The sequence below is a fragment of the Nyctibius grandis genome, unplaced genomic scaffold (genome assembly GCF_013368605.1).
Source record: "Nyctibius grandis isolate bNycGra1 unplaced genomic scaffold, bNycGra1.pri scaffold_171_arrow_ctg1, whole genome shotgun sequence".
Classification (NCBI taxonomy): domain Eukaryota; kingdom Metazoa; phylum Chordata; class Aves; order Nyctibiiformes; family Nyctibiidae; genus Nyctibius; species Nyctibius grandis.
The window spans coordinates 1-19,840 of NW_027167544.1; the positions used below are offsets into that span (position 1 = coordinate 1).

Genomic DNA, 19,840 nt, shown 5'->3' on the forward strand with positions numbered 1-19,840 from the left:
GGGTCAGGTTGGCCATGAGGAAGCATTTCTTCTCAGCAAGGGTCATCAGACACTGGAAGGGGCTGCCCAGGGAGGTGGTGGAGTCACCATCTCTGGAGGGGTTTAAGACAAGCCTGGCCATGGCACTTAGTGCCCTGGGCTAGTTGCCATGGTGGTGTCAGGGCCATGGTTGGACTCGATGAGCCCAGAGGGCTCCTCCAACCTCGTTGATTCTGGGATTCTGCAGCACAAATGTCCTCGTTGCCTTTCTCTACCTGCTCCCCCCACCTCTCTTCTCCTGGCCATCCCGCTCTGGTTTCACATTTCTCTTTGGAAATCCTTTCTCCAGGGCTCCCCGGCAGCAAGACGGGCGTTCGTACCTCAGCTCCGCAGCGGGAAATTCAACGTCTTGCTCACAACCTACGAATACATCATCAAAGATAAGCACATCCTGGCCAAGGTGAGTCCACCACCAGCAGCTCCCGGCTCGGTGGGTGTCTGGGCTGCGGCAGGACCATGGCCTGTCCTCGGGGTGAAGATCAAACCATTGCCCTGACACCACCATGGCAACTAGACCAGGGCACTAATGGCCATGTCCAGTCTTGTCTTAAACCCCCCCAGAGATGGTGACTCCCCCACCTCCCTGGGCAGCCCCTTCCAGTGTCTGATGACCCTTGCTGAGAAGAAACACTTGGAAAGGAGCTTTTGGTTGGGAAGGACCTTTAAGATCATCAAGTCATGTTGCCATGGTGGTGTCAGGGCAATGGTTGGACTCGATGAGCCCAGAGGGCTCTTCCAACCTCAGTGATTCTGTGATTCTCTAAGTCCAACCGTTAACCCAACACTGCCAAGGCCACCACTAACCACGTCCCTCAGCACCACATCTCCACGGCTTTTAGATCCCCCCAGAGATGGTGACTCCACCACCTCCCTGGGCAGCCCCTTCCAATGTCTAATGAAATGATGTCTCTTTCCTTGGCGAGGCTTCCGAGGGAACCCTCTGCTCCTCTCCCCTTGAGGGTTAAACGCCGTTTAATTAATGGCCAAATTAATTAATTTTAATGGCCAAAAACCTCCAGAAATACATAAATTCCCCAAAGCTGCCATCAGTCTCTGTTGGTGTTTGGCGTTGGCGTTCTTCCTTTCTCCCCACGCCCTCCGTGTCCACCTCAGAGCCAGAGACCAAGTGCTCCCAGTTCCCAAGGAGGACCTTGGGGCTCAGAGTGGGTTTCCACGATCCTGGTTAGCTTGGATCTCTCCTGGATGCCCCCTGGGGCTACCAAAGGCCACCAGTGGGCTTCTCCAAGGGTTATTAGGCATTGGAATGGGCTGCCCAGGGAGGTGGTGGAGTCACCATCTCTGGAGGGCTTTAAGACAAGCCTGGCCATGGCACTTAGTGCCCTGGTCTAGTTGCCATGGTGGTGTCAGGGCCATGGTTGGACTCGATGAGCCCAGAGGGCTCTGCCAACCTCAGTGATTCTGGGATTCTCCAGTCGTGGCTGGAGCTCACTGAAGGCACCACGGTGCAGAGGGCCACCATCCTTCACCAACACCCCGCCTTCTCCTTACAGATCCGCTGGAAGTACATGATCGTGGACGAGGGCCACCGCATGAAGAACCACCACTGCAAGCTCACCCAGGTCCTCAACACGCACTACGTGGCCCCGCGCCGCCTACTGCTCACGGGAACCCCGCTGCAGAACAAGCTCCCGGAGCTCTGGGCCCTCCTCAACTTCCTCCTGCCCACCATCTTCAAGAGCTGCAGCACCTTCGAGCAGTGGTTTAACGCTCCTTTCGCCATGACGGGAGAAAAGGTACGGTGGGGAAGACGGGTGGTGGCCTCTTGGTGTCTCCTCGCCAAAGCCTCTTGGTTTCTCCTCGCCAAAGCCTCTGGTTTCTCCTCGCCAAAGCCTCTGGTTTCTCCTCACCAAAGCCTCTTTGTTTCTCCTCACCAAAGCCTCTTGGTTTCTTCTCACCAAAGCCTCTTGGTTTCTCCTCGCCAAAGCCTCTTGGTTTCTCCTCACCAAAGCCTCTTGGTTTCTCCTCGCCAAAGCCTCTTGGTTTCTCCTCGCCAGAGCCTCTTGGTTTCTCCTTGCCAAAGCCTCTTGGTTTTTCCTCACCAAACCCTCTGGTGTCTCCTCGCCAAAGCCTCTTGGTTTCTCCTCACCAAAGCCTCTTGGTTTCTCCTCGCCAAAGCCTCTTGGTTTCTCCTCACCAAAGCCTCTTGGTTTCTCCTCACCAAAGCCTCTGGTTTCTCCTCACCAAAGCCTCTTGGTTTCTCCTCACCAAAGCCTCTGGTTTCTCCTCACCAAAGCCTCTTGGTTTCTCCTCGCCAAAGCCTCTTGGTTTCTCCTCGCCAGAGCCTCTTGGTTTCTCCTTGCCAAAGCCTCTTGGTTTTCCCTCACCAAAATCTCTTTCATTTCATGTCCCCTCACCAAAATCCCTTAATTTCTGCTGCCAAAAGTCTCTAAATTTCCCCTCACGAGGCGTGGAAGCGCCGTCCTGCAAGATGCCATTTCTTTGGGGTGGGTTTTGGTGGAAGACCATCATGGAGAGAGCGTTCACAGAATCCCAGACTGGTTAAGGGTTGGAAGGGACCTCTGGAGATCATCCAGTCCAACCCCAGCCCAAGCAGGGTCACCCAGGGTCATGTCCAGGCGGGTTTGAGTATCTCCAGAGAAGAAGACTCCCCCCCTCCCTGGGCAGCCTGTCCCAGGGCTCTGGCACCCTCCAAGTCAAGAAGTTCCTCCTCATGTTCAGATGGAACTTCCCATGTCTCAGTTTGTGCCCGTTGCCCCTTGTCCTGGTGCTGGGCACCACTGAGAAGAGTCTGGCCCCATCCCCTTGACACCCCCCCTGAGGTATCTGTGAGCATTGATAAGATCCCCCTCAGTCTGCTCTTCTCCAGCTGAACAGCCCCAGCTCCCTCAGCCTCTCCTCGCAGCAGAGATGCTCCAGCCCTCTGACCATCTCCATACCCCTCTGCTGGACTCTCTCCAGTAGCTCCTTGTCGGTCTTGAACTGGGGGGCCCAGAAATGGACCCAGTTACTCCAGGTGTGGCCTCACCAGAGCAGCGTAGAGGGGGAGGAGAACCTTCCTTGACCTGTTGGCCACACTCTTCCTCACGCACCCCAGGACACCATTGGCCTTCCTGGCCACAAGGGCACATTGTTGGCTCATGGGGAACTTGGTGTCCACCAGAACCCCCAGGTCCTTCTCTCCAGTAGATCAGCCTCCAACCTGTCCTGGTCCATGGGGTTATTCCTCCCGAGGTGCAGGACTCTACACTTGCCTTAGTTGAACTTCATGAGGTTCCTCTCCAGCTCTCCAGCCTGGCCAGGTCTCGCTGAATGGCAGCACGGCCTGCTGGGCCATCGGCCACCCTTCCCAGTTTGGTGTCACCAGCAAACTGGCTGAGTCAAATCCCATCAAAGAGACGTCTGGCGTCCCAGTTCCTCGCTGTGCCGAGGAATCTCGCCACCGTTGAGGGATGCTGAGGGAAAGAACGTTCCTCAGGTAACAGTTTCCTTTTCCTTGGTGACACAGGTGGACCTGAACGAAGAAGAAACCATCCTGATCATCCGGCGCCTGCACAAGGTGCTGCGGCCCTTCCTGCTCCGCAGGCTGAAGAAGGAGGTAGAAGCGCAGCTGCCTGAGAAGGTAACGGCCAGGAGGAGCCGTCCAGCTCTTCCCCCACCACGGGGTTGGGTGGCTGGAGCTTTCTTCAGCTCCGTGAAGGGGTGGTGGGGCTGATTCACAGAATCCATGAGGTTGGAAGAGCTTCTGGGCTCATCGAGTCCAACCATGGCCCTGACACCACCATGGCAACTAGACCAGGGCACTAAGTGCCATGTCCAGTCTTGTCTTCAACCCCCCCAGAGATGGTGACTCCACCACCTCCCTGGGCAGCCCCTTCCAGTGTCTGATGACCCTTGCTGAGAAGAAATGCTTGGAAAGGAGCTTTTGGGTGGGAACCTTTAAGGTTGGGACCTTTGGTTGGGACCTTTAAGACCATCAAGTCCAACCATTAACCCAACAATGCCAAGGCCACCACTAACCATGTCCCTCAGCACCACATCTGCACTGCTTTTGGATCCCCCCAGAGATGGTGACTCCACCACCTCCCTGGGCAGCCCCTTCCAACATCTAATGACCTTTGCTGAGAAGAAATGCTTCCTGATGTCCAACCTGACCCTCCCCTGGCCAAGCTTGAGGCTGTGTCCTCTTGTGTGGAACATCTCCCCTGTGAGGAGAGGCTGAGGGAGCTGGGTCTCCTTAGCTTGGAGAAGAGGAGACTGAGGGGTGACCTCGTTAATGTTTATCAATATGTCAAGGGCAAGTGTCATGAGGGTGGAGCCAGGCTCTTCTCAGTGACACCCATTGACAGGACAAGGGGCAACGGGTGCAAGCTGGAGCACGGGAGGTTCAACCTCAACATGAGGAAGAACTTCTTTACCGTGAGGGTTCGAGAGCCCTGGCACAGGCTCCCCAGAGAGGGTGTGGAGTCTCCTTCTCTGGAGGCTTCCAAGCCCCGTCTGGACACGTTCCTGTGTGACCTGCCCTGGGTTGGCCCTGCTCTGGTGGGGGTTGGACTCGATGATCTCCAGATCTTCCAACCCCTGACGTTGTGTGATGAAGGAACCTGTTGTCTCGGGGCTTTTGGAGGTTCTCACTGGGGCATTAACCCCTTGTTGGTCTTTGCAGGTGGAGTACGTGATCAAGTGCGACATGTCCGCCCTGCAGAGGGTCCTCTACAGGCACATGCAGGCCAAGGGCGTGCTCCTCACCGACGGCTCCGAGAAGGACAAGAAGGTGACGGAAGGTCCCTGCTCTGGGCCGAGGCCTCGGGTGTCCCAGCTGGGACGGGGGCAGCTGCTCTGCGTCTGGCCCCGGTGGGGGATCAACAGATCGAGCCAAAAAACCCTTTTTTAAGCAAAAAACCCCCTTTTTTCAGTAAAAAAAACCCCTTTTATAAGCAAAAAACCCCTTTTATAAGGGAAAAAAACCCTTTTATAAGGAAAAAAATCCTTTTATAAGGAAAAAAAAATCCTTTTATAAGGGAAAAAACCCTTTTATAAGGAAAAAACTCCTTTTATAAGGAAAAAACCCCCTTTTATAAGGAAAAAAAACCCTTTTATAAGGAAAAAACCCTTTAATAAGGAATAAAAACCTTTAATAAGGAAAAAAACCACCTTTTATAAAGAAAAACCGCCTTTTGTAAGGAAAAAAAACGCCTTTTATAAGGGGAAAAAACCCTTTTATAAGGGGAAAAAATCCTTTTATAAGGGAAAAAAATCCTTTTATAAGGAAAAAACACCCTTTTATAAGCAAAAAAACTCACTTTTATAAGGAAAAAACACCCTTTTATAAGGAAAAACACCCTTTTATAAGGGAAAAACACCCTTTTATAAGGGAAAAAAAACCCTTTTATAAGGGAAAAAAACCCTTTTATATGGAAAAAAACCCCTTGTATAAGGAAAAAACCCCTTGTATAAGGGAAAAAAACCCTTTTATAAGCAAAAAAAAAAACTTTTATAAGCAAAAAAACCCCCTTTTTTAAGGAAAAACCTCCTTTTTTAAGGAAAAAAAAACCTTTTTTAAGGAAAAAAACCCTTTTATAAGCAAAAAAACCCTTTTATAAGGAAAACCCGGAGCCCTGGAGGGCCGGGGTCAGAGCAGGGGGGGCTGCCTCGGGGCCAGGCCGACCTTGGCCCACCATGAACCCCTGAGGCGAGGACTGGGGTGGGTGTAATCCTGTGGCTACTGGGAGGCCCGTGGAGGCCACCGACTCGCTTTTCCAAGTCAAATGGCAACTAATTAGGCAGAAAATCATTTTTTAATGACGCCTCGGCCCGAGCTAAAGGCTGGAGGTGAAGAATCCCCGCAGCAGCGGGCTCTTTGCTCCTTAAACCCCTCAAGGTGACTTGAACATCTGGATTAACGCCTTGAACTTGGCCTCTTGCTCATGGGGGAGACCCTGGTTGCCCACCTGGGTAATCCCACCGCCATGCTGGTGCCTCCAGGCCCAGCTCCACCTCGATGTGGGCCACACCGAAGCCTCAGGCCTGCGAACCCCCAGCTAAATCCACCGGGAATATTCCTCGGGAAGCTGCAAACGTAAAAATTCATGTTTTTAATCTCTTTTTTTCTTGGTTGCCAGGGTAAAGGCGGCACAAAAACCTTGATGAACACCATCATGCAGCTCCGCAAGATCTGTAACCACCCCTACATGTTCCAGCACATCGAGGTAACGTGGGCTGGGGGCTCCAAACGCTCCTTCTCCCCACACGAATCGCTCCAAAATCTGCTCAAGCGAAGCAAAAGTCACCTAAAAAAGGGGGGAGAGGGAGTGGATCCGTGTGGGCCGACCCCTCCGGGCACGGGGCGTCGCGGCCTGACCCCCACAGACCTTTAAAAATCACTTTATTCCTCCCTCAGCTCCTCCAGAGCGGGACCCTGCCCTCCCCCTGCCCACCCCAGGGGCAAATTCTCTTTTATTTTAGGATTTTATTTGATTTATTTATACGTGAGGATGGTTTCTGACCATCTTTCTGCTCTCTTTCCGCTTGCAGGAATCCTTTTCCGAGCACTTGGGGTTCACGGGAGGTATCGTGCAAGGGTGAGTACGAGCAGGGTGGTTTAGAGTCGTTACAACAAATATTTGTGGCTTTTCCTTGAGTTATCAGCACAAAATTAATGAGCTGCTGTGAGCACTGATAATCCCTGCTCGAGGAAGATGCTGTTTTAGCAGAAATCGTTATTTTTCCCCTTATTTTCATGCTCTTTTAGCAGAAATCCTTATTTTTCCCCTTCTTTTTATGCTGTTTTAGCATAAATCCTTATTTTTCTCCTTATTTTTATGCTCTTTTAGCATAAATCCTTATTTTTCTCCTTATTTTGATGCTGTTTTAGCATAAATCCTTATTTCCCCCCTTATTTTCATGCTGTTTTAGCATAAATCCTTATTTTTCCCCTTCTTTTTATGCTCTTTTAGCGTAAATCCTTATTTTTCCCCTTCTTTTCATGCTGTTTTAGCATAAATCCTTATTTTCCCCCTTATTTTCATGCTGTTTTAGCATAAATCCTTATTTTCCCCCTTATTTTCATGCTGTTTTAGCATAAATCCTTATTTTTCCCCTTCTTTTTATGCTCTTTTAGCATAAATCCTTATTTTTCCCCCTTATTTTTATGCTGTTTTAGCATAAATCCTTATTTTCCCCCTTCTTTTCATGCTCTTTTAGCATAAATCCTTATTTTTCCCCTTATTTTGATGCTCTTTTAGCATAAATCCTTATTTTTCCAATTATTTTCATGCTGGTTTAGCATAAATCCTTATTTTTTCCCCTTCTTTTTATGCTCTTTTAGCATAAATCCTTATTTTTTCCCCTTCTCTTTAAGCTGTTTTAGCATAAATCCTTATTTTTCCCCTTCTTTTTATGCTGTTTTAGCATAAACCCTTATTTTTCTCCTTATTTTTAAGCTGTTTTAGCATAAACCCTTATTTTTCCCCTTATTTTTATGCTCTTTTAGCATAAATCCTTATTTTTCCCCTTCTTTTCATGCTGTTTTAGCATAAATCCTTATTTTTCCCCCTTATTTTCATGCTGTTTTAGCATAAATCCTTATTTTTCCCCTTCTTTTTATGCTGTTTTAGCATAAACCCTTATTTTTCCCCTTATTTTCGTGCTGTTTTAGCATAAATCCTTATTTTTCCCCTTCTTTTTATGCTGTTTTAGCATAAACCCTTATTTTTCCCCTTATTTTCATGCTGTTTTAGCATAAATCCTTATTTTTCCCCTTATTTTCATGCTCTTTTAGCATAAATCCTTATTTTTCCCCCTTATTTTTATGCTGTTTTAGCATAAATCCTTATTTTTCCCCTTATTTTTATGCCGTTTTAGCATAAATCCTTACTTTTCCCCTTCTTTTCATGCTGTTTTAGCATAAATCCTTATTTTTTTCCCCTTCTTTTTATGCTGTTTTAGCATAAATCCTTATTTTTCCCCTTCTTTTCATGCTGTTTTAGCATAAATCCTTATTTTTCCCCTTCTTTTTAAGCTGTTTTAGCATAAATCCTTATTTTTCCGCTTCTTTTCATGCTGTTTTAGCATAAACCCTTATTTTTCCCCTTATTTTCATGCTGTTTTAGCATAAACCCTTATTTTTCCCCTTATTTTCATGCTCTTTTAGCATAAATCCTTATTTTCCCCCTTATTTTTATGCTGTTTTAGCATAAATCCTTATTTTTCCCCTTCTTTTTATGCTCTTTTAGCATAAACCCTTATTTTTCCCCTTCTTTTCATACTCTTTTAGCATAAATCCTTATTTTTCCCCTTATTTTCATGCTGGTTTAGCATAAACCCTTATTTTTCCCCTTCTTTTCATGCTCTTTTAGCATAAACCCTTATTTTTCCCCTTCTTTTCATGCTCTTTTAGCATAAATCCTTATTTTTCCCCCTTATTTTCATGCTCTTTTAGCATAAATCCTTATTTTCCACTTATTTTTAAGCTGTTTTAGTGTAAATCCTTATTTTTCCCCTTATTTTCATGCTGTTTTAGCATAAATCCTTATTTTCCACTTATTTTTATGCTGTTTTAGCATAAACCCTTATTTTTCCCCTTCTTTTTATGCTGTTTTAGCATAAATCCTTATTTTTCCCCTTATTTTCATGCTCTTTTAGCATAAATCCTTATTTTTCCCCTTATTTTCATGCTCTTTTAGCATAAATCCTTATTTTTATGCTGTTTTAGCATAAATCCTTATTTTTCTCCTTATTTTTAAGCTGTTTTAGCATAAATCCTTATTTTTCCCCTTCTTTTCATGCTGTTTTAGCATAAATCCTCATTTTTCCCCTCTTTTTTCCCCCTCCCAGCCTGGATTTGTACCGCGCCTCAGGCAAATTTGAGCTCCTCGACAGAATTCTCCCCAAACTTCGAGCCACCAACCACAAAGTGCTGCTCTTCTGCCAGATGACCTCCCTCATGACCATCATGGAAGATTACTTCGCGTACCGTGGGTTCAAATACCTCAGGCTGGACGGTGAGTGCCGGCGGCTCGCGGGGAGGGTGAGGCCCTGGTGTGGGGCAGCTCCTTCACGTTCCCCCACCCAAAGGGAGATAAAGCTGAAAGAGAACATCATAAAGTGATTAACCTGCGGATTAAAGCCATAAATCTCACGGGATAAAAGGTATAAAGTGCAACCTTGGACTTGAGCTGGTGCTGGCTCTTCAGCCTGGAGAAGAGAAGGCTCCAGGGAGACCTTCTAGCACCTTCCAGCGCCTGAAGGGGTTACAGGAAAGCTGGAGAGGGGCTTTTAGAAGGGCATGGAGTGATGGGATGATGAGGAATGGTTTTAAACTGGGAGAGGGGAGATTGAGATGAGATATTGGGAAGAAGTTCCTAATGAGGGTGGTGAGAGCCTGGCCCAGGTTGCCCAGAGCAGCTGTGGCTGCCCCCTCCCTGGCAGGGTTCAAGGGCAGGTTGGATGGGGCTGGGAGCAACCTGGGCTGGTGGAAGGTGTCCCCATGGCAGGGGGTTGGAACTGGATGGGCTTTAAGGTCCTTCCAACCCAAACCATTCCATGATTCTCTGATTCAAAAGGCAAACGAGCTGCTCTTGGTTCAGAAGGACCTCCTGATGGTCTTGAAGGTCCCTTCCAACCCAAACCATTCGATGGTTCTATGATTCAAAAGGCAAATGAGCTGCTCTGGGTTCAGAAGGACCTCCTGATGGTCTTGAAGGTCCCTTCCAACCCAAACCCTTCGATGATTCGATGATCATCGGCCGCTGCTTCCCTTAAAGTTTTAATTTCTAAATTAATCTGATCTCCTGGTTTCATTCTGGAGCCCTGAAGGTCCTGCTGAGGGCCTAGAGTGGTATGAAAATAATGTAAATATTAAAGGAATCGGTTGGATTCGGGGTTGAAGTGGGAAGGGTGCGGCTTGGGTTGTGCCCAGAGATGATCTGGTCGAGAGGGGAAACAATTCACCGCGTTGGGTTGGAATGAACCACCCCTAAAGCTGCCCCCGACGCCGTGGGGCTGCTGCAGCCCACACAGACCCCAACCCTTTGCCAGCAAAGCCTTGACCCGCTCAGGGAAGCGTTGGGCTACTGAGAAGGTGCATGGCAACTAGACCAGGGCACTAAGGGCCATGTCCAGGCTTGTCTTCAACCCCTCCAGAGATGGTGACTCCACCACCCTCCTGGGCAGCCCCTTCCAGTGTCTGATGACCCTTGCTGAGAAGAAATGCTTGGAAAGGAGCTTTGGGTTGGGAAGGACCTTGAAGACCATCAAGTCATGTTGCCTTGGTGGTGTCAGGGCCATGGTTGGACTCGATGAGCCCAGAGGGCTCTTCCAACCTCAGTGATTCTGGGATTCTCTAAATCCAACCGTTAACCCAACACTGCCAAGGCCACCCCTAACCATGTCCCTCAGCACCACATCTCCATGGCTTTTAGATCCCCCCAGAGATGGTGACTCCCCCACCTCCCTGGGCAGCCCCTTCCAGTGTCTGATGACCCTTGCTGAGAAGAAATGCTTCCTGATGGCCAACCTGACCCTCCCCTGGCCAACCTTGAGGCTGTGTCCTCTTGTCCTAGCGCTGGTTGCCTGGGAGAAGAGGCCGACTGTCCGCTCCACCCTCCCTTCACACCTCCTCCTGCCCTGGTGTCTTTCCCCAGGACACCACCCCACCGGGCAAGATTTAACCCTCCCTCTCTGCTTTTAGGAACCACTAAAGCCGAAGACCGCGGCATGTTGTTGAAGACCTTCAACGAGCCGGGCTCCGAGTACTTCATTTTCCTGCTGAGCACCCGTGCTGGTGGGCTGGGTCTGAACCTCCAGTCTGCCGACACCGTGATCATCTTCGACAGCGACTGGAACCCTCACCAGGTAAAACACAACTGAAAAAACATCAAAAACATCAAAAACACCCAAAAAAACGTGATGTAAAGGGATGGAGAAGACGGCTCCATCCATGATGTGCCTGGAGGAGCCCAGCGCTTGCCCTCCAGCCTCAGCCCCTCTCCTGCAGCCCACCCCGACCATGGAGACCCTCCATCCAAGCCCATCAGCCCACCACGGTGTGGTAGCCACCATCCCGGGGACGAGAGCCTGGTGGTGTGGGCTTAGGCCAGAACCTGGGCGTTTGCCCTCCTAGGCTTGATTCTGGTGGGTGAGGAGAAGCCAAGAGCTTCAGGCAGCCAATTAAACCCATAAATTAACCGTTAACGATGATTTCCTCCAGCCCCTGAGCTCACAGAGCTCTCCCTCCTCCCAGCACGAGTCGAGGCGTTGAAACTCTGCTCCTCCGGGCCCGGTGCTGCTGGAGGCTCGTGGTGACACCAGTTTGTGGTGACCCCCGGCTCGTGGTGACCACCGGCTTGTGGTGACCCCCAGCTCGTGGTGGACGCCGGCTCATGGTGACCACCGGCTCGTGGTGACCCCAGCTCATGGTGCCCACCAGCTTGTGGTGACCACCACCAGCTCATGATGATCCCAGCTTGTGGTGGACACCGGCTTGTGGTGGACAGCGGCTCGTGGTGACGCCAGCTTGTGGTGACCCCAGCTCGTGGTGACCACCAGCTCGTGGTGACCACCACCAGCTCGTGATGATCCCAGCTCGTGGTGCCCACCAGCTCGTGGTGCCCACCAGCTCGTGGTGACCACCGGCTCGTGGTGGACACCGGCTCGTGGTGGACACCGGCTCGTGGTGACGCCAGCTCGTGGTGACGCCAGCTCCTGGTGACCACCAGCTCCTGGTGACCACCAGCTCCTGGTGACCACCAGCTCGTGGTGACCGAGAGCTGTCCCCAAATCCCAGCTGTAATTATCTGTAATTACCTGTAATTATTTCCCCCCCACGTGTCTCCGAGCCACCGGCACCACGATGGTTTCCATCACCGAGCTGATCCCGGGGATCACCAAGAACATTCCAGGCCTCAGCCCACGTCCCCCACGAGACATTTTCTAGGAGAAAACACCATTTTTGGTGCGTTTTGGCTGCTCGATCCCTCGGCAAACTCTACCCCTCTCCCCCCCAGGACCTGCAGGCTCAGGACCGAGCCCACCGCATCGGGCAGCAGAACGAGGTGCGCGTCCTCCGCCTCTGCACCGTCAACAGCGTGGAGGAGAAGATCCTCGCCGCCGCCAAGTACAAGCTCAACGTGGACCAGAAAGTGATCCAGGCCGGCATGTTCGACCAGAAATCCTCGAGCCACGAGCGGAGAGCTTTCCTCCAGGCCATCCTGGAGCACGAGGAGCAGGACGAGGTAAGGGGCACGGCGCAGGCAGGTTCCTCCTGAGCTCCAGAGCGCGGCCGGCGAGCGCGGCGGCTGGCTTCGCCCCCACCTGCGTGTCCTCGAGGGCGTGGGGGCTAGAAAAGTGAAAAAAAAAAAAGGAAAAAAAAGGATAGGAGCATGAAAATTTTTTTGTTTCTAGTTGAAATGAGTTTTTTTAGCGTCGGGGAAAGGTGCCGGATTGACAGCCCTGGAGACTGAAGTCCTCTATTTATCCACAGAACAGATACAGCGCGGGCAGCGGCGGTGGCAGTGCAAGCTTCCCCCCCACTGCCTCGACCCTGTGCCTGAACGCTGAGTTGGAGGAACCACCTCTAAAGGTGAGAGGGGGTTGTTCAGTCTCCACGCCCATTCAATCCTCGGCCTTGCCGCTGGGTACTGCCGACGCACGGTGCCACCAGCTCGCCCACGGTGCCCTTTGCGCCGTGGGTTTAAAATAAAAACCAACCCTTTGGCCCTTAAAAACTTGGACCTTGAGGCCGCCCGAAAAATTAATAATAATAATAAAAATGAAAATAAAATAATAAAAAAATCACATAATTCATGGGGAAACCAAACAAGCGTCGGATGGTTACGCTGCTCCGAGCGGGACCGACAGCCGCCGCCTCCTTCTCTCGCCGCTGAACCGGGGAATTTTAATCTTTGCAGGAGGAAGATGAAGTCCCCGACGATGAAACGGTCAACCAGATGATTGCGAGGCACGAGGAGGAGTTTGACCTTTTCATGGTGAGCGTGAATGTGAGGAGGAGGAGGAAGATGAAGGAGGAGAAGGAGGAGGATGAAGGAGGAGAAGGAGGAGGATGGAGGAGGAGAAGGAGGGAGAAGGAGGAGAAGGAGGAGGAGGAGAGGGAGGAGGATAAAGGAGGAGAAGGATGGAGGAGGAGGAGAAGGATGGAGGAGGAGGAGAAGGATGGAGGAGGAGGAGGAGGATGAAGGAGAAGGAGGATGAAGGAGGACAAGAAGGATGAAGGAGGAGGATGAAGGAGAAGGAGGAGGATGAAGGAGGAGGAGGAGGATGAAGGAGGAGGAGGAGGAGGATGAAGGAGGAGAAGGAGGAGGAGAAGGAGAAGGAGGAGGATGGAGGAGGAGAAGGAGGAGGAGGAGGATGGAGGAGGATGGAGGAGGAGAAGGAGGAGGATGAAGGAGGAGAAGGATGAGGATGGAGGAGGATGGAGGAGGAGGATGAAGGAGAAGGAGGAGGAGGATGGAGGAGGAGGATGAAGGAGAAGGAGGAGGATGAAGGAGAAGGAGGAGGATGGAGGAGAATGAAGGAGGAGAAGGAGGAGGATGAAGGAGGAGGAGGAGGAGGATGGAGGAGGAGGAAGTGGTGCCTGAGTAGCCGCTAAAAGGGGCTCACAGAAATGAGCTCTAACGAAGCCGTGGCTCGTTAAACGGGGGCTCAAGGCCAGGATGATCCGGCTCCGGTGAGGGGTGAGCTTGGGGGGAGCAGGAGGGGCCGGGGCTGCGTGTGCCCCCGAGCTGGGACCCCCCCCCCGGAGCCAAAAAGCCGTTTCCTCACCCCAAAAGAGCCCCGGCGCGAGAGAAGTGTCGGAGGTGGGACAAGGAGGGTGGAAATGGTCCGTGTGGAGGAGACCCCCGAACTCTGGGGGTTCAGGGGGGCTGCTTTGGTTAAACCCCAACGAGAAGGGGGCGGGTGGGGGAAGCCGGGGGGTCCCTGGCTCAACGTCTGCGCCCGACGTGCCACCAAAGGGCTTCGGGAGGAGCTGATGGGACCAGGGAGGCTGGTGGGGCCAGGAGATGTGGCCAAGGAGGGTGGTGGGGCCAGGAGATGTGCCCAAGGAGGGTGGTGGGGCCAGATGTGCCCAAGGAGGCTGGTGGGGCCAGGAGATGTGCCCAAGGAGGGTGGTGGGGCCAGGAGATGTGCCCAAGGAGGGTGGTGGGGCCAGGAGATGTGCCCAAGGAGGGTGGTGGGGCCAGGAGATGTGCCCAAGGAGGCTGGTGTGGAGACAGATGTGCCTGAGGAGGCTGGTGGGGCCAGATGTGACCAGGAAAGGCTGGTGGGGTGAGGAGACATGCCCAAGGAGGCTGGTGGGGCCAGATGTGCCCAAGGAGGCTGGTGGGGCCAGATGTGCCCTAGGAGGGTGGTGGGACCAAGACATGTGCCTGGAGGAGGCTGGTGGGGTGAGGAGACATGCCCAAGGAGGGTGGTGGGGCCAGGAGATGTGCCCAAGGAGGCTGGTGGAGCCAGATGTGCCCAAGGAGGCTGGTGGGGTGAGGAGATGTGCCCAAGGAGGCTGATGGGGCCAGATGTGCCCAAGGAGGCTGGTGGAGTCAGATGTGACCAGGGAGGCTGGTGGGGCCAGGAGATGTGCCCAAGGAGGCTGGTGGAGCCAGATGTGCCCAAGGAGGCTGGTGTGGAGACAGATGTGCCCAAGGAGGCTGGTGGAGACAGATGTGCCCAAGGAGGCTGGTGGAGACAGATGTGCCCAAGGAGGCTGGTGTGGAGACAGATGTGCCCAAGGAGGCTGGTGGAGACAGATGTGCCCGAGGAGGCTGGTGGGGCCAGGAGATGTGCCCGGGGGAGGCTGGTGGGGCCAGATGTGCCCAAGGAGGCTGGTGGGGCCAGGAGATGTGCCCAAGGAGGCTGGTGGAGCCAGATGTGCCCAAGGAGGCTGGTGGGGCGAGAAGATGTGCCCAAGGAGGCTGGTGGGACCAAGACATGTGCCTGGAGGAGGCTGGTGGGGTGAGGAGATGTGCCTGGAGGAGGCTGGTGGGGTGAGGAGATGTGCCCGAGGAGACTGGTGGGGCCAGATGTGCCCGGGGAAGGCCGGTGGAGCCAGATGTGCCCAGGGAAGGCTGATGGGGCCAGATGTACCCAGAGGAGGCTGGTGGATCCAGATGTGCCCAGAGGAGGCTGATGGAGCCAGGCTGACCACAGTCCCACCTCCCCCTGCTCTGCCCCCGGCCGCCCTTCTCCCCGTTGGGGCTTGTTTCACGCAGCTGGTGGCCACCAAAACCCCTCCAGCTCCAGCCACGTCTCCCGGGTGGTCCCAGGGCAGCGCCCCCCGTCCCCGGTGTCACCGCAGCCCCGTGGTGGCTCAGACACCCCCAAGCTCTGGCCAACGTGAGGCCGTGCCGCTCCTGCAGCACCCCGAGGACCCCCCCCAAGGAGGTGGCACCCACTCCCCACCTTGGCTTCACCATCACCACCACAACCAGCCCCCTCCTCTTCCTCCAGCGCATGGACCTGGACCGCAGGCGGGAGGAGGCGCGGAACCCCAAGCGCAAACCGCGGCTGATGGAGGAGGACGAGCTGCCGTCGTGGATCATCAAGGACGACGCCGAGGTGGAGAGGCTGACGTGCGAGGAGGAGGAGGAGAAGATGTTCGGGCGCGGCTCGCGGCACCGCAAGGAGGTGGACTACAGCGACTCGCTGACGGAGAAGCAGTGGCTCAAGGTATACATGGTACAGCATCGTTCTATGGCCTTCTCGAACCGCGGGTCCCTCCGGCGCGGTGACAACACAACCCATCAGGTTGGAGGAGCCCTCAAGGCTCATCGAGTCCAACCATGGCCCTGACACCACCATGGCAACTAGCCCAGGGCACTAAGTGCCATGGCCAGGCTTGGCTTAAACCCCCCCAGAGATGGTGACTCCCCCACCTCCCTGGGCAGCCCCTTCCAGTGTCTGATGACCCTTGCTGAGAAGAAATGCTTCCTGATGGCCAACCTGACCCTCCCCTGGCCAACCTTGACCCTACACCCTCCCTTCAGGCAGTTGTAGACTGCACTAAGGTCCCCTCTGAGCCTCCTCTTCTCCAGGCTAAACCCCCCCAGCTCCCTCAGCCGCTCCTCGCAGCTCAGACCCTCCAGACCCTTCCCCACCTTGGTCGCCCTCCTCTGCACTCGCTCCAACACCTCAACATCTTGAAGTCCATGGGCTTGTGGTGGCCCAAGTGTCAGACCCGGCCCTTGTCCTTGTTGAACCTCACGCCGTTGGTCTCGGCCCATCGCTCCAACCTGCCCAGACCCCTCTGCAGACCCTTCCTGCCCTCCAGCAGATCCACACTCCCACCCTTGGGGTCACCTGCACCTTCACTGAGGTTGCCCTCCATCCCTACGTCTGGATCATCTATAGATATTGAGCCACCCCGAGCCGTGGTGCTCCCAAAACAGCTTCAATTTGACCTTCACAGTTGCCCCAAATCCATCCCCGTGGCCAAGCCTTCGGGTGGGACCCTCCAGACCCCCCATTCCTGGGAACCCACCCCCCAGATCCCGTCCCCAGCCCGTCGGCGTTGCCGTGGGCTCACGGCGCAGGGGGGGCTGTTTGGTGTCCCCAGAGACCCCCGGGGCTGGGGTTGAGGGGGTCCTGGCGGAGTGGGCAGCGTGGTGGGGACATCCCCCAGCACCCAGACCCCCGCGGCACCCAGACCCCCGCAGCAGCCCCTCCCGCAGCACCCAGACCCCTGTGGCACCCCCCCCATGGCACCCAGACCCCCGCGGCAGCCTGGTGGGGACATCCCCCAGCACCCAGACCCCCGCAGCAGCCCCTCCAGCACCCAAACCCCCACAGCAGCGCCCCCCCCAGCACTCAGACCCCCTCGACAGCCTGGTGGGGACATCCCCCAGCACCCAGACCCCCACGGCACCCAGACACCTGCAGCAGCTCCCCCCCAGCACCCAGAGCTGGGCAGTGCAGTGGGGACGTCCCCCTGGCACCCAGACCCTCATGACAGCCTGGTGGGGACATACCCCAGCACCCAGACCCCCAGGCAGCCCCCCCCACGGCACCCAGACCCCCATGGCAGCCTGGCAGGGACCCCCCCCAGCACCCAGACCCCCACGGCAGCCCCTCCCAGCACCCAGACTCCCATGGCAGCCCCCCTGGCACCCAGACCCCTGTGGCAGCCTGGTGGGGATGTCCCACAGCAGCCCCCCCTCCAGCACCCAGACCCCTATGGCAACCCCATCCCCAGCACCCAGAGCCAGGGAGCCTGGTGGGGACATCCCCCAGCACCCAGCCTCCTCACGGCACCCAGACCCCCACGGCAGCCCCCACCCAGCCCCCCACGGCACCCAGACCCTCCCCAGCACCCAGATCTGTGTGGCAGCCCCTCCCAGCACCCAGACCCCTGCAGCAGCCTGGTGGGGACATCCCCTGGCACCCAGACCCCCACGGCAGCCCCCCCATGGCACCCAGAGCTGGGCAGTGTGGTGGGGATGTCCCCCCAGCACCCAGACCCCCACAGCAGCCCCCCCCAGACCCCCGCAGCAGCCCCCTGCCCCCAGACCCCCACAGCAGCCTGGTGGGGACATCCCCTGGCACCCAGAGCCAGGCAGTGCAGTGGGGACATCCCCCAGCCCCCCCCACAGCACCCAGACCCCCACGGCAGCCCCCCCCCAGAACCCAAACCCCTGTGGCAGCCTGGTGGGGACGTCCCCTGGCTCCCGGACCCCCACGGACATCCCCCAGACCCCGTGGCAGCCCCCGCACCAGCACCCAGAGCTAGGCAGCACGCTGGGGACATCCCCCAGCACCCAGACCCCCGCAGCAGCCCCCCCACAGCACCCAGACCCCCTCGACAGCCACCCCCAGCACCCAGACCCCTGCAGCAGCCCCCAGACCCCTGTGGCAGCCTGGTGGGGACATCCCCCTGGCACCCAGAGCCAGGTAGTGCACTGGGGACATCCCCCTGGCACCCAGACCCACATGACAGCCCCCCCCAGCACCCAGCCCCCCCCCAGCACCCAGACCCCCTCAGCAGCCCCCCCCGGCACCCAGACCCCCCTGGCAGCCTGGTGAGGACATACCCCAGCACCCAGAGCCCTGCAGCACCCAGACCCCCACGGCAGCCCCCCACCATCACCCAGAGCTGGGCAGCCTGGTGGGGACATCCCCTGGCACCCAGACCCCCCCATGGCAGCCCCCCCCCAGCACCCAGACCCCTGTGGCAGCCTGGTGGGGACATCCCCCAGCACCCAGAGCCATGGTGGGGACATCCCCCAGCACCCAGCCCCCCCACGGCACCCAGACCCCCACGGCAGCCTGGTGGGGACGTCCCCCAGCACCCAGACCCCCATGGCACCCAGACCCCCATGGCAGCCCCCCCAGCACCCAGATCCCTGCAGCAGCCCCCCCCATGGCACCCAGACCCCCATGGCAGCCTGGTGGGGATGTCCCCTGGCACCCAGACCCCCATGGCACCCAGACCCCTGCAGCAGCCCCCCCCCCCCCAGCACCCAGACCCCTGTGGCAGCCTGGTGGGGACATCCCCCAGCACCCAGAGCCAGGCAGTGCAGTGGGGACATCCCCCAGCCCCCCCGCACAGCACCCAGCCCCCCCCCAGCACCCAGACCCCTCGGCAGCCCCCCCTTGGCACCCAGACCCCCATGGCAGCCTGGTGGGGACATCCCCCAGCACCCAGACCCCCGTGGCACCCAGACCCCCCCAGCAGCCCCACCCCAGCACCCAGACCCCCGTGGCAGCCTGGTGGGGACATCCCCCAGCACCCAGACCCCCATGGCACCCAGACCCCCACAGCAGCCCCCCCCCAGCACCCAGAACCCCACAGCAGCCTGGTGGGGACATCCCCCAGCACCCAGACCCCCATGGCACCCAGACCCCTGCAGCAGCCCCCCCCATGGCACCCAGACCCCCATGGCAGCCTGGTGGGGACGTCCCCCATGGCACCCAGCCCCCCCATGGCACCCAGACCCCCATGGCAGCGCCCCCCCCCCCCCACCCAGACCCCTGTGGCAGCCTGGTGGGGATGGCACCCAGCCCCCCCATGGCACCCAGCCCCCCCCGGCACCCAGACCCCCCCCCCCCCCGGCACCCCCCGTGCTAGCGCATCCCGTGTCCCCCCGCGCAGGCCATCGAGGAGGGGACGCTGGAGGAGATCGAGGAGGAGGTGAGGCAGAAGAAGTCCTCGCGCAAGCGGAAGCGGGAGGCGGAGGGGGGGGGGCGGCGGCGGCGCCCCCAGCAGCACCCGCAGCCGCGAGCGGGACGAGGAGAGCAAGAAGCAGAAGAAACGGGGGCGGCCCCCGGCCGAGAAGCTCTCGCCGAACCCCCCCAACCTCACGAGGAAGATGAAGAAGATCGTGGACGCCGTCATCAAGTACAAGGACAGGTGAGGGGGGAGGGGGGGCTTTGGGGAGGAGGAGGAGGAGGATGGAGGAGGAGGAGGATGGAGGAGAAAAAAGGAGGAGGAGGAAGAGGAGGAGGAGGAAGGTGAAGGAGGAAAAGGAGGTGAAGGAGAAGGAGGAGGATGAAGGAGGAAAAGGAAGAGGATGAAGGATGAGAAGGAGGAGGAGGATGAAGGAGGAGGAGGATGGAGGAGAAGGAGGAGGATGAAGGAGGAGGAGAAGGAGATGGAGAAGGAGGAGGAGGATGAAGGAGAAGGAGGATGGAGGAGATGAAGGAGGAGGAGGAAGGAGGAGAGGGAAGAGAAGGAGGAGGATGGAGGAGGAGGATGGAGGAGAAGGAGGACGAGGAGGATGAAGGAGGAGGAAGAGGAGGATGAAGAAGGAGGAGAAGGAGATGGAGAAGCAGGAGGAGGATGAAGGAGAAGGAGGAGGAGGAGGATGAAGGAGGAGGA

At 56.0% G+C, this 19,840-nt stretch overlaps 1 protein-coding gene across 1 annotated transcript; it reads left to right on the forward strand.

The window, feature by feature from the left end:
- Positions 1–328: 328 nt before the first annotated feature.
- On the forward strand, positions 329–19,372 carry LOC137677377 (transcription activator BRG1-like; the record flags this gene model as incomplete). Its single annotated transcript, XM_068424684.1, is given in 14 exon segments — positions 329–439; positions 1,551–1,793; positions 3,527–3,640; positions 4,685–4,792; positions 6,141–6,227; positions 6,553–6,599; positions 8,854–9,020; positions 10,709–10,872; positions 12,024–12,251; positions 12,500–12,598; positions 12,927–13,004; positions 15,478–15,696; positions 19,115–19,198; positions 19,200–19,372. Coding segments are annotated over 14 exon segments (1,922 nt in total), but the record flags the coding sequence as incomplete, so codon positions are not given.
- Between the last annotated feature and the right edge of the window lie 468 nt (positions 19,373–19,840).